General features: G+C 36.1%; 1 protein-coding gene across 1 annotated transcript in view; it reads left to right on the top strand.

The window, feature by feature from the left end:
- Positions 1 to 14,589, top strand: part of LAMA2 (laminin subunit alpha 2) — an 831,335-nt gene that overhangs the window by 753,767 nt on the left and 62,979 nt on the right. The window contains exons 47-50 of the mRNA XM_069077437.1: positions 971 to 1,130; positions 3,114 to 3,238; positions 12,874 to 13,036; positions 13,707 to 13,851. Coding sequence (XP_068933538.1) covers positions 971 to 1,130; positions 3,114 to 3,238; positions 12,874 to 13,036; positions 13,707 to 13,851 — 593 coding nt within the window. The remainder of the gene's footprint in view (positions 1 to 970; positions 1,131 to 3,113; positions 3,239 to 12,873; positions 13,037 to 13,706; positions 13,852 to 14,589) is intronic.

Raw genomic sequence — 14,589 nt, 5'->3', positions numbered from 1 at the left:
CTAAAATTGAAAAGGCTTATCTCCAGAACATTGTTTATCAGATAAATGTTTTGACCACAACAGTACATGAAGACCTTCTATTAAGATTTAGATAGGTTATAATATCTAGTAATGGGGGAACAGTGAGGAAAATATGGATTCTTGAAAAGCATATGCATGTATATATTTATATATGTGTATGTACATGTATTACATAGACATGCATATATGTATATATTAATATAACTGTGTATACATGTACATATACATATGCATACATGTGTGAATATGTTTGTATGTTTATATGTATGTGCATGTTTATATATGTACATGTACCTAAGCATAGGTATAGATAGAGTAATAGATATAGGTGTATGTTAAAAGAAAAAAACTAAGGTCACCCATTGAGTTTGCATGTTCCAGTGAATGAAACTTTCATTTTCTGAAATCCTATTTCAGTATACTTAAAAACAAGATATAATCAAGAAATTTGGGAAATGGCTGCTGTGTATGCAGTGTCTTTCAAGCTATACTTACTACAGGAAATGAAAGAAGATGCACAAGGAAATGGTAGAAACCAGGACCCATTAGCATGAACAAAAGGAACAGTACATCAAGAAGCTTTCAAATAGAATGTAAAGCAGCTAGAAAATAGCTTTCATTTGACAAATGACAAATCCATCAACTAATTACTGCTGTTATCATTTGTCATTAGTCACCAGCAGGCCCTGAGTTGAGAACACTATGATGATTGTGTTCCCTGCTTGTTATGTGTAATCATAACATCCAAAGAAGATCAGATTCTTGGTTTTAAATTCAGATTTGAGGGAATAAGGAGTATTTGAAAGCTAAGAACCCTGAAGTGCTTATATTTCAGGTATTGGGATATGAGCTTGCCAAATATCTCTCTATTTTGTATATTTATTTCCTGAAATGTGTCAGGAAAACATGTATATTATTTTGTCTGCTTTCTTTCCCTTTGCTCCTGAAGAACTGGGAGGAATGGAACTATTTCTGTTAGAGCACTGGATGGTCCCAAAGCCAGCATCATACCAAGCACATACAATTCAATCTCTCCCCCGGGCTATACCATTCTAGATGTGGATGCAAATGCAATGCTCTTTGTTGGTGGCTTAACTGGAAAATTAAAGGTAAAAGGGTTTCCTTCATTTAATCTTTATAAACTGGAGAATTTCTATTAACTAGTTTAGGGAAAAGACATATTTTAAAAACCATCTAAAGAATGTCAGAATTCAACTTCACTGGTTTTGGTGGGTTTTTTTCCTTCCTTTTCTTTTCACGAAAGCATGACTCTGATTGGAACAATAGTTTTTCTAGCTAAATACCATATCTTCATGGATTGCTTCCTCCCCCCCCCAAAAAAAAAGGGAGGTATCTATCTATGCTATGGCAATTGTTTTTCCTTGTAATTTGATGCAAATTTCTTGACATTCTTCTTTTATCTCTTTTCATGTCAGTCTTCTAAGATGTGGGTTTTTTTTAAAGCAACCTCATTTTAAATATCCCTTTATGACAATTCTCACGTAGATATGAAGTGATATGAAGTTCATACTCAGTACTAATTAAAAGATTTATGACTACCTTGGGAAATATCCCAGGCACCATAAGCTTTCAAATCATGATCTGTCTCTGAAAAATTTTAAGTTGATCTTTTCCTCCTTCTTACAAGGTAATGCTCTTAATATTCATAATTGCTCTGTACCAGGTACTTGTGCATTACCAAGTGCCTGAATTTTAAAGGGGTTCATGTTGTTGAAATGAAATGAGGTGTTTGTGAAAAGACCTGTGGGTGAGGCAGAAGAGCACAGATGAATAGAAGGGATTAATCCTGAGCTTGTAGGAAATATCCAGGGAGAAGATTCATCAGGAAGATTGAAAAGCCATGGTGACCCCACATTTTAATCTGACAGTTGCAAAGAAAGCCTTTTCTGGTTCCCATGAGGACCCAATCCTGACCTTTAGAGAGAAGGAGGTTACAAAACAGGTTTATTTATTTTATTTTATATATGAGGTAGGACTACAAAATAAGAATACTAATTCCACATGCCACATGAGGGAGTCAGCCTTGTTAACTAGAAATGCACACTTTAGGACACTGGTAATCCATTCTCCACCCTCACATAAGCTGTTTTTGTCCCAAGAGACATACCTAGTAGCAAAGTAGCTCTCTCTTGCAGTCAGCTTCCCTGGGGACCCAGAGAAAAGAGGGACAAAGGGAATTAACAGATAATCTAAAAAAACTCATTAAGGCCAATCATTTTAAGTACTAGCCTCTTGGAATGTTTATTGGAGCTACTCATAAGTGTCTAAATAAACCCCTTGGGAGAAGCACAGAAAGGAGAAGAAGCAAAAAGCAAAGCTAAACCACTGTGTTGGAAAATCAGCTTCTGTATATTTGGGGTAAACCTCTGCTTGTGGTGGGGAAAATGACTGCATGAAGTGTTGCTGCTGTTTAGTCATTTCAGATTCTTCGTGATCCCATTTGGGGTTTTCTTGGCACTGGTACTAGAGTGGTTTGCCATTTCTTTCTCCAGCTCATTCTATAGATGAAGAACTGAGGCAAACAGGGTTAAATACTTGTCCAGGGGAGCGGCTAGGTGGCGCAGTGAATAGTGCCGGCCCTGGAGTCAGGAAGACCTGAGTTCAAATCCAGCCTCAAACACTTAACACACAGACAAAAAAAACTAGTTGTGTGACCTTGGGCAAGTCACTTAACCCCAATCGCTTTACCTTCCTCCCTCCAAAAAACAACAACAACAAAAATACTTGTCCAGGGTCACACACCTAGTACGTGTCTAGTACAAATTGGAACCCATGAAGATGAGTCTTCCTCATGAAGTATTCCTACTTTAATTCTTACTGATCAACATAATCTTTTTACCTAGAGAATCAATTCAACAAATGTCTCCTAAGCACCTACCACTGACAGGCTAAATTTTAGCCCCTGGGTCTACAAAGACATGAAGGATTAGAAATTCCAAACTATCAGTGGCTTGGTCACTCTATTTTGTAAATAGGCCATTGATGAATCTGACCAAAAAATTATGGCCCAAGTTTATTTTTAAGCACAGTTTGAGCTCAATTCTAACAAATGTTTTGTTTCCTATGTGCAGAAGGCTGATGCTGTACGAGTCATTACCTTCACTGGATGTATGGGTGAAACATACTTCGACAGCAAGCCCATAGGGTTGTGGAATTTCCGAGATATAGAAGGTGACTGTAAAGGATGCACAGTCAGGTTAGTGATAGTTTGACCTCTCTTCTTCTAGTCCTCTATGTCCTAATGATCTCAGTTTGAGTCTGAAAGTGTTCTGTTATTATAGATAAGGCATAATGTGATCACAAAGCTTCTGTTCTATTCACCATAAAGAGTGGAGCACTCTGGTCTAGTATTTAGTATGCACAAGTAGATAAGGGAGGTGAGTATAAAGGATTTGGAAGGAAGAGAAACTAAAGGAGAAGTTATTTGAGAAGGAAAAGATAGATTCAGGATCTAGAGCCGTGAACAAAGTATAAAAACGCCCACATGTTGAACTAAAGTATTTTTTTAAAAAGCTGAAAAATAAACCAAGGACATTCACCTAGATGTAAACTCCCTGAGGGCAGGGACCATGACTTCTTAATCTCTCCTTGATCCTGATCTCAGTGCCTCTGGCATGTGCATAACCACAGACATAAGTCATTTAACCTCTCAGTTCCACAAGCCACTATCTAAGACTATAAATTGCTGAGCAGTATTAGATTTGCTTTGGTAAAGGAGTTTTTTTTTCCTTTTTTCTTTCTTTTTTTTTTGCACATGAAATTGTAAATCTATTATGTACAACTTGCCATTCCTTTTATTTTTATGGTAAAGTTATCATGTAAATTTCTTTTTTTTTTCCATTAGGAGTTCTCTACCTCAGTGAAATCAAAGGTCCCAGACTCCCTCCCCCCAAAAAATAGAAAATAAAAATAGAGAACAGATCCCCTAATTAATAGATGAACTTGAGACTTCATTTTATCACTGAAATCATATGAAAAAAATGGGAAAATTGTTTACTAACCTGGCAAATCGATTTAGATTAGGGGTGTGCTGGTAAAGGTCTAACAATCATGGAGGTAAGGGAGGAGTGGACACTCTTGACACACTTTTAAATTTAATCAGCAATATTAATATCTTCTTGTCTAGTGTTTTGTCTTGTCAAAAATAAATAAATAAATAAACCAAACCTTGATTTGTAGCATTTCCTATTTTCAGAGGTATAAGTCCTCAGACTGAAAATCTAACGTGTTCTCCCGACCCAGTTCAAGAGGGCAAAAGCTTGATTCAGATTCCCATCAAACAAGATAATATTTATAAAACATTTAACCCAGTATCTGGCACATAATATGTAGGTTCCCCTTTTATATCAATACTTCTGTGAATTCCTGCTGGATAGGAGACAAAACATGAAAAAAATAAGCTATAAAAAAAGATGGAACAAAGACAAATAATGAATTTATCTTGGTTGGAGTAGAGATGTGATTATTTTTCTCTTGAAGAAATTAAGAAAGTATTAAGAACAAGATATACTGGTTATATTAAAAACAGTTTCTGTACTATGAAAAATGTAAAGAAAGAAAAAATAATAGCTTAGGAAAAATATTAATGGACACAGAAATATACAACAGATTAATCTTTATATATCACATATATATAAGAACGGTTATAAATATACAAAGCTGGGGCGGCTAGGTGGCACATTGAATAGAGTACTGGCCCTGGAGTCAGGAGGACCTGAGTTCAAATGCGACCTCAGACTCTTAACACTTACTAGTCGTGTGATCTTGGGCAAGTCACTTAACCCCAATTGCTCTCCAAAAAGCAAATATATATATATATGTATATCTATCTATATATATACACACACACACACACAAAGCTAACACTAAATCCACAATGAAGAAATTATCAAAGTATCAAATGACAACTTTCAAGAGATTATTATTAATCAACAGAAGTCATTGATAATGAGGTTTAACCTCACTAATAATCAAGAGATACAAATAAAAGCAACTTTGAGGTTCTGTCTTAATCCCATCAAATTAACAAAAATAATTAAAAGTAATGAAATTCAGTGTTGTGTCAGGTTAAGTCAGATTAGCAAATTTATTAATCGCTTAATATGTGCTAAACATTGTGCTCCATGCTGGGTTACAAAGCAAGGCAAAAACCTAGTCCCTGCCCTGAAGGAACTCATTTTCAAATGGGGAAAACAACAAATAAACTAGAAATATATATACAGAGTAGATCGAAGAAACTCCCAGGTGAAAACACCAGGAGCTCAGAGCTGGGGGAATGGGAAGGAACCAGAAAAGGCTTTCTGAAATAGTGGGTTTTAGGTAGAGTCTTGAAGGGTTGTAGAAAACCAAGAGGCATAGGAGAAGTGGTAGAGCATTCCAGGCCTGAGGCACACAGTGCAAGACACAGAATTGGGATAATGAGTGTCACTTCCAAGTACTACGAATAAGGCAGTGTTGATAGAATGTAGAGTGTATGGAGAAAAATAAAGCGTAAGAAGACTGAAGAGTTAGGACTGGTCTATGGAGAACACTCATTCTTTGCTGATGGAATCACAAACTTTTACAGTCTTTTGTAGAGCAATCTGGAAGAATATTTAAATTGCAAAAACAATTTTACTCAATGATCTAATAATTCTTTTGTTGAAAAAATACTCTAAACTTCAATCAATGCAATGATCAACTACCAGTCCCAAAGACTGACTATTAAATATACCACTCGCCTCCTGCCAGAGAGGTGATGAATTTAAAATGCAGAGAGAGAGATTTTTAGAAATGGTCAATGTAGGAAATTGTTGTGCTGGACTATTCATATTTATGATGAAAGTTTTGTTGTGGATTTGTTGTTGTTCAGTGGAGGGATAGAGGTAATAATGAGGATTAATTATCAGCACATATAAAAAAGTAAATTTATTATATATACTTATCATGTAATATATATGTATGTGTGTATACACACCCACCCTAAAAGTGTAATAACAGCAACAATATAAAAGAACTATCTTTTCAAAGATTTTCATAGCAGCATTTTTTGTACTTAAAAACAACAACTAGAAAGCTAAAGAAAGTAAAATATCCCAAATGAGGGGGGATGGTAGAATAGGTTATTATGCACTAATATAACTGAATGCAATAATGCAATGTAGATCAACAAATATAAGAAATGTAAAGAAATATTAGACAGACTATGAAATAATGCAAAGTGGAAAAAAAGCAGAATCAACAACAACAAAATTTTACAATAACTTTACAATAACTACGACACATAAAAGTAAGAATATATGGGAATGAATGAACAAATAGAGAACCCTGATGGCTAAAAGATAATGTGATACATTAGATAAAGTGCCTGATTCGGAGGCAGATAACCCAAGTTCAAATCTGGTCTCTGCCACTTAATCCCAGTATGACTTTGGTTCAGTCATTTTGCCTTTCTTCTCCTTATTTTCTTCATGTCTAAAATGAAGTTGGTTTTAAGATCCATTAAAGTTCTAGACTGATCATCTATGAAGGAATCACTGAAAAATTATGATGTTTTTACTCATTAAAATTCAATTAATCAAATAGAAGTAGTTGCAAAGCAAATACAATTGGTTGCACTGTTTCTCTACTGTTAATAGAAAGCAAACCTAATTGGTTGCATTAATGCTAATATTATTTATTAGAAATCACTTAATTTAAATATATATATTAAATAGTCAAAGGTTTCCTTCCTAGAATATAACAATCAGTAGAAACTAAGTAGTAGAAGAGTTGATGAATATTAAAATTGATGATACAGAAATTTTTAAAATTAGGAAGCAATCAGTAAATCTTGACTGTTATTTCCAGTCTGAAGTACACATACATATTGCCATGACCTGTGTTCCCATAATCTACTACCTGTGCTAATCCACTAACTCTACTTAGCATTTGCAGGCAAAACATGACACTTCTCTCCCAGCATGTCAGAATAAGGTTACAGGAGGCAAGACTTTCTAAATTATACTGCTTAGTATCTTCCCTACACCTTCATTTAATTGGACATTAAGATTAAAATAAAAGGAATGCCTAAGTATTGTAATATGCCTTTAGCATAGTTTTGAAAAAAATATGAAAGTCTTCCATATATTTACAATTCACAGGCAGCTATTCCCATTGCATTAGAGCTAAAAATAGGAGAGTGTTACTATTCATAAGTAATAAGATTAAGCTACAGCAACTAGATGTAAAATCAAGGCCCAAGAAGGAAACAAGGGAAAGTTAAGGCTTAGAGATATAGCTCTTTGGGGCAGCTACATGGCACAGTGAATAGAGCATCAGCCCTGGAGTCAGGAGGACCTAAGTTCAAATTTGACTTCAGATACAACACAAAAACTAGCTGTGTAACCTTGAGCAAGTCACTTAACCCCAATTGCTCTACCTTCCCCCTCCAAAAAGCAAAAAAGAGAGAGGGAGAGAGAGAGAGAGCTCATTAATCTTACAAAATAGTAGTCATTTTCCTTGAAAATATGTTCAAAATAAATAAGAAAACTTTAAAAATCAGGCTGCTGGTTAGTGAGTGTTAACTATAAGGCAGCTAGAGCTATAAACCTAAAATAAAAATCCATTTAAAATATTCTGAGGATAAACAATTCTTAATTGAAAGCTAGATGGTGAAATGCTACAGTAAAATATATTATAGAGCTTGCAATTATTTTCTCTTAATTCTAAGGTCGTCAGTTTAAATTGGACTAAACTGTAGTTGATCCAAAGCAATCTCATACATCAGGTAAAATTAGTTGATCCAAATCTCTCTGTACAGGTGCAACATGCCAAAATTGCCTCTTGTAGATGAGTATTACTCTTTGAGTCCCTCCTCAGCTCCTTCATGAGTTATAGAGTCAGAGGATTTAGACCTGGAAGGGCTGTTGACCAACATCATCTAATCCACCCCCTAAATTTTACAAACTAGCAAACTGAAGCCTGGTTATACCAGATCCACTTGCCCATTTCACATAATTGACAAAGCCAATACCCAGGTCTTTTGACTCCTAAACCAGTACTCTCTCCATTACAGGTTGAGTGTGCATGAACAAAGTCTATGCAGTAGTGTTGCTGATCCATAGTTTTGTAGAAGAAATTCATGCTGTCCATTTTGTATATACACCTTTCCCAACAAGACCCACAACTTTGTCCTTTTGGTGTCAATGTCACAGTAGGTCAGTATCTTCAGGGAACAGACAGGGCGTCTTAACCTGGAGTATGTGAACTTACTTTCTGAGTGAGGTTATTAGACTTAATAATTTAATAACCTCCTCTAGGAAGGTTAATTCTAACTGTGGAAACAAATAAGAAAATAACTAAGTACATGAAAGATCTATAACTTGAATCTTAACCTGGGGTGTATGAACTTATTTTTTTAAATAAATGAGCTTATTAGATTTAATAACTTAATTGCCTCCTCAAGGAGCCCTCATTCTAATAGTGGAAGCAAATAAGAAAATAACTAAATACATGCAAAATCTATGCAGAGTAAATGGAAGGTAATTTCAAAAGGAAAAGACACTAGCAACTAGATGTATCCTGAAAGGACTCCTGCAGAAGATGGGATTTTAGCTGTCTCATGAAAGAGAATCCAGGAGGCAGAGATGAGGATGGAGAACATTCAGCTAATGGGGATAGTCCAGTACAAAGACATAGAGACAGGAAACGGGAGGGTCATGTATGAGGAACGTCAAGGTCAATGTTGCTAATTTAGTCATCTGTGGAGGTGAGTAAAATGTAAATGGACTGGAAAGATAGAAAGAGTCAAATTGTAAAGAGTTTTAAATGCTGAAAAGAGAGTCTTATATTTGATCCTAGAGATTATAGGAAACCACTAGATTTTATTTAGTTCTGTGTTTGGACCTATGCTTTTTGAAAACAATTTTGTCACCTGAGTAGAGGATGATTTGGAGTAGGGAGAGACATAAAGCAGTGACCATTTAAAAGGTTTTTGCAATAATCCTAGAAAGAGGTGATGAGGGCCTACACTTGAGTGATGATGTGGTGGTTATGGGAGTGAAGAAGAGGGGACCGATGTGAGAAACATTAGTGAGGTGGAATCAACTAGACTTGAAAATTTATTGGATATATATCAGTGAAAATGAGGATTCAAAGATGACACCCAAATCATGAGCTTGGGTGCCTGGGAGGATGGTGGTAACATCAATAAAGAAATTCAGAAAAGTGGTCAGTTTGGAAGGAAAGAAATAAGTGTTATTTTTTTGTCATTTTAAGTTTGAGAGCCTAAAATAGGACATGCAATTTGAGGGTGATGTAGGGCTGTAATTCAGGAAAGAGACTAGGAAGAAAAAATGATAGACAGACAGATATAGACACATACATACATATATACATGTATGTATATATGTATATGTATGTGTGCCTATGTCTATAAGTGTGTGTATACAAAGAGAGAGAGAGAAAGAGAGATCTGGGAATCATCTGCTGCTAATTGAACTCATGAGAACTAATGAGGTCCCCAAGTAAGAGAGCATAGAGAGAAAAAGAGAAGATGGATTGTGTCAGAGCCTTGGCTATAATCCCAGTTACTACATGGAATATGGATAGTGAATCAGCAAAGGACAGAATGGTCAGACAATGAGAAGGACAATCAGGAGAGAGTAATGTCACAAAAACCCAGAGAGAAGAGTACTTCCAAGAGGAGAGGATGGTCAGCAGTGTCTAATGAGAATTTAGAAAGGTCATTAAATATGACAATTAAGGATTATTGATTTAAAGAGATCAGTTTCAAGTGAGTGAGGAAGTTGAAAGCCATATCATAGTGCGTTAAGAAGAAAATAAGAGGAAAAGAAATGGAGGCACTGGTTGTAGATGGATTTTTGAGTTTCAAGAAAGATTGGCCAGTAACCCACAGTAGGGGGAAAAAATGGCCTGGCATAGTGGATAGAGAGCCAGACTTGGAGTTAGAAAGAGCTAGTTTTTTTTTTAAAGCAATTGGGGTTAAGTAACTTGCTCAAGGTTACACGGCCAGGTGTTTCTGGGTGAGTGCTAAGTGTCTGAGCCCAGATTTGAACCCCCAGGTCATCCCGACATTGGAGCCGATGCTCTTACTTGCTGTGCTACCTTAGAGCTAGTTTTAAGATACTGGTTATGTGACCCTGGGCAAATAACATCTTTGTATCCCAAGAGTTCTCCAAGACTATAAGTTGCAGAACAGGTATTTATCTGCATTGATAGACAGAGCTTGCTCACCAGGAAATGCCTGTGGCAATGAAATCCAAAGTGTGTATATATACATAAATATAGAAGATGAACTCAGACAAGAACTGAAAAGTAGGAGGAGATAGACCTAGATCTCATGTTGGGAAATTGCCTAAGCACCTTCAATGATCCCAAACTGCTCATTTTCTCAAAAGATTTTTTAAACCATTATTTTTCTGATATTTTAAGGCTGTGAATCATGGAACACGATTCTTGGAAGAATCACAATTTCAGATAACTCAAAGGGTAATGGAAAGACAGATGTCTTGCAGTCAAATTTTCTTTATATCCACCTTTCCAAGCTTGTCTCTGCAGTCATCATTCAAAAACGCAAACTAGGTCACTACCTCTGTAGATTCTACAGCCCTTTGTCTTTTCAGTAGCCACAGCTACTGAAAAGCCAGAAAAGAAACTTGTAAATGTCAAAGTCCTTGGCACTGTTAAATGGATCAGCAATAGACACCATTTTGATTTCATGAAAATGATGCTTTCAAAAGTTGCTGATATACCTAATGACCACTGGACTTTTTCATGTGACTTATAATCAAATTCTCCTCGATGTGCTGTGTCTCCCTCTTGGAATATGAGCTCTTCAAGAAAAGGAACTGTTCTGCTTTTCTCTGTGTCCTCAATGTTTGTCAAATTTGACAGTCTTTTTTCAGTCCTCCTCCTTTTTGATGTCTTCTCCTGGGTATTTTCTCTTCTTCTCTGGATTTTCAAGACATGGCTTCTCTCATCATTTCCCCCTGTTTGTCTCATCACTCCCCATGCTCCTCTTTTTGGTACATGACCACTAACTTGGCTCTGTTCTCATCCCCCCTCTCTTCTCTTCCTAAATTCTCTACCCATGGTTTTAATTATCATCTCCTTAACAACACGCCCCAGATCTATTTAACCATTCTCACCATCTCCCCTGAGCTTCAGGCTCACCTCCTCAATTGTTTACTGGGCATTTCAAGCTGGATGTCCCAGAGATATTTCAATCTCAGTTTGTTCATATAGAACTCATTATCTTTCCACCCAAACCTAAACCTTTTCCCAAACTTCCCTGTTTCTGTAAAACATTCCACCATTCTTCCAGTCTCTCAGATTTTCCTCAGTGGGTGTTAACCTTTGATTTCTCCCTCATCTCTCGTATCCAATCTGTTACCAAACTTGCCATATTTACCTCCATACTATCTCACATCTAATCCTTTCTTTCTACTTAAATATCTATCACCTTAGATCAAGCCCTCATCCTCTCTTACCTTGATTATTGTAGTGATTTCCTAAATTGGTCTCCCTGCCTCAAATCTCTCCCCACTTCAATCCATCCTTCACACTGCTGCCAAAATTATTTTCATTAAGCAGATATCTGACTGTCAATCCCCTACTAAAACAATTATAGTGACTTCCTATTGTTTCTAAAGTCAGAAACAGACTCCTCTGTTTAGCTTTTGTAGTCCTTCATAACCTTGCCCTAATCAATTTTTCTAACCTCACTGAACATCACGTCCTTTCCACATTCTGTCATCTGGCCAATCTGGTCATCTCTCTGTTGCTTCCACATGGGCGTTCCATCTCCCATTGCTTTGCCTTTGCACCAGCTGTCTCCCATTCTGAGAAAACATTGCCCCTTCACTTTTGACTCATTGAATCACTTACCTCCTTCAAAACACATCTTGGGCTCATGGGAAGCCTTTCCTGATCCCTTCATCTCCTACTGACCTCCCTATCAAACCACCTTGTATTCAACTACTTTTATATGTATTTGCACTTATTCTGTATATATTTATATATGTCCTTGTCTCATGCATTCAAATATAAGTCCCTTCTGAGTAGAAATTGTTTCATTCTTTCTAACCTAATTCAATGCCCCCACTGGAGTAGGCACTTAGTAAATACTTATTAATAAATTGATTGATGGTAGATACTTGCAGTTCTCCAAACATTACCACAGCAACTGAAAATTAATATAAAAGATATCAAGGACACTTGTGACTAAAAAAGGATGTTAGGCAAAAGTAACAAGAGAGAAAAAGATAACTGATGGACAATCTGAGCACTGTACTGGTATTGTCAAAGTATTCATTTAACTAAGAGAAGACTTCCAATGTTTCATATCAATCCTCCATGGAGGATTTGTGGAGGAAAAAAAAAACACAGGCAAGAATTGCACAGGATAAGAAGACTGATTATAATCTCTTTCCATAGAGGAAGTACCCACATTGATAAGTTTATACACAGTCACCAAAGTCACTGGGACAGTACTGTGAACCCTGTAGATATGTAGTAATGTTTTTGCTTATTACCACTCCTATTCTCTGAATACCTTGTTGGTTTCCTTTCTTCCTAGTTCCTTTCTTTCCTTCCTTCCTTCTTCTATCCCATTCCATATGTGTAACTTCTCCTTTGAATCAGGACCATTTTACATAATATTTACAAGGTATATTATTCATTTATTCAAAAAATCTTACTGAATGTCTATTAAGTGGGAAGCACCATATTAGGTACTTATATATGGAATATATGATACATGGTCCCTGGCCTCCAAGAGTTCACAGTCAGTGTACATTGCATTAACACAGTGAATATCTTGACTGATAGATTTTTTTTTCCCCTTTCTAGTCCGCAGGTAGAAGACAGTGAGGGTACTATCCAGTTTGATGGAGAAGGCTATGCTTTGGTCAGCCGCCCCATACGCTGGTACCCCAATATCTCTACAGTCATGTTCAAATTCAGGACCTTTTCTTCAAGTGCTCTCCTGATGTATCTTGCCACGCGAGACTTGGTAAAAAAAAAATCACACACACACACACACACACACTGGTTGCACTACACAGCCCACAAATGTCATGGGTCATTGCAATTAGTATAAAATAAGACAAGTAAAGGAGAATAGATTTGTTATGTAGCACCCAGTCATGGATAATGCTACTAATAAAAAGAATTTACTTTGCTTTAGTAGCTATAAATCCAAACATAAACTTAATGTGATTTTCCAAATCATGACCTGCTCCTTTACAATAAGAATGTAACAGACTAAAGAGTTCCCTGGTTGGAATCTCATCAAAGCCAAGCCAGTATTCCAAGCTAGATGTCTGTTCAATTATTCACATACCTCTCAAGATACCCACATGCACAATTATTCTTCTAGGATACTAAATGATAACCTAATGCCTTACTTGGTATTCTTTTCAAAGTGCCTCATTTATGCTAAGATTAGGCTTTTCTTTCAAAAAAGACCTATCGCAATAGCTTCACATAGCATTTTACATCATTAGAAACTATATTTCACACCTACAAATGGGTACATCCTACTCCATAAGAACTTCTTTTCTAATGTAGCATAGAATTTCAGAAAAGAAACCATAACTGTCACAAATTCCTCACTAAAAGCAAAAACCCATCTTTTTATTGTGTGTTTGTCTAATCACTGGTGTTTTTGGCATTCTAAACAGAAAGATTTTATGAGTGTAGAACTCACTGATGGACACATAAAAGTCAGCTATGATCTGGGTTCAGGCATTGCTTCTGTTATCAGCAACCAAAACCATAATGATGGGAAATGGAAATCCTTCACCCTGTCAAGAATTCAAAAACAAGGTGAGTTTTTATAGTGATAGCACCACAAGTACTTTAATTATCCCATTTAGTGCAACTCACCATCTAATCTCAAGGAAGATGGTGTCCATAATTGTCAGTTCTCAGAAGTTCTAAAAAAAATGACACAGCCAATTCTTCTGCTTAGATTATTATAGGTGGTTTGGGTTAGATGTGACTGATTGAAGTGTCAAATGGCTCTTCTGTCATTTTCTTTTGAAACTCAGAGCTTAATTTACAGGCATAAAACTGTTTCACAACTTGCAAAATTACATCCTGTAATAGGTTTGAAAAATGTTTTTTTTTCAGGTAGTTACAAGATTGGACTCTCTAGAAAGCTGGTAGAGAAAATGTCTATGAATCCAGGGCCACTAGGAAGAATTTCCAGGGCAGTAGGCCAGCGATCCTTCTTCCTTATTTCATTTTTTTTAAGTCCAAGTTATCAAAGAAATTACCAAATGCCAAAATACTGTCTGAGGCAACAGTTGTAGTTGAAATGTTTAATAAATTCCTTCCAACACATAATCCCATAAGACCCCAAACCAAACAGGATATAGAAAGAAAGCTGAAAAACATTTTAACTGGCATTTATTAGGTCCCAGGCTTACAAATCAGTGCCCATTTTTATAACTCAGAAAAAAAATAGTTTTAAATTTTCAGCAAAATTTGTTATTGAGGTAAAATCATAATTTCACTATTTTGTGTAATATATTGGGATATAGGAGAAAGAATAATGAATTT

This window comes from Petaurus breviceps, unplaced genomic scaffold (assembly GCF_028583685.1).
Source record: "Petaurus breviceps papuanus isolate PSGF00001 unplaced genomic scaffold, PetGlider_PUasm1.0 90977, whole genome shotgun sequence".
Taxonomy (NCBI): domain Eukaryota; kingdom Metazoa; phylum Chordata; class Mammalia; order Diprotodontia; family Petauridae; genus Petaurus; species Petaurus breviceps.
This window is presented reverse-complemented; position numbering and strand designations above follow the sequence as displayed.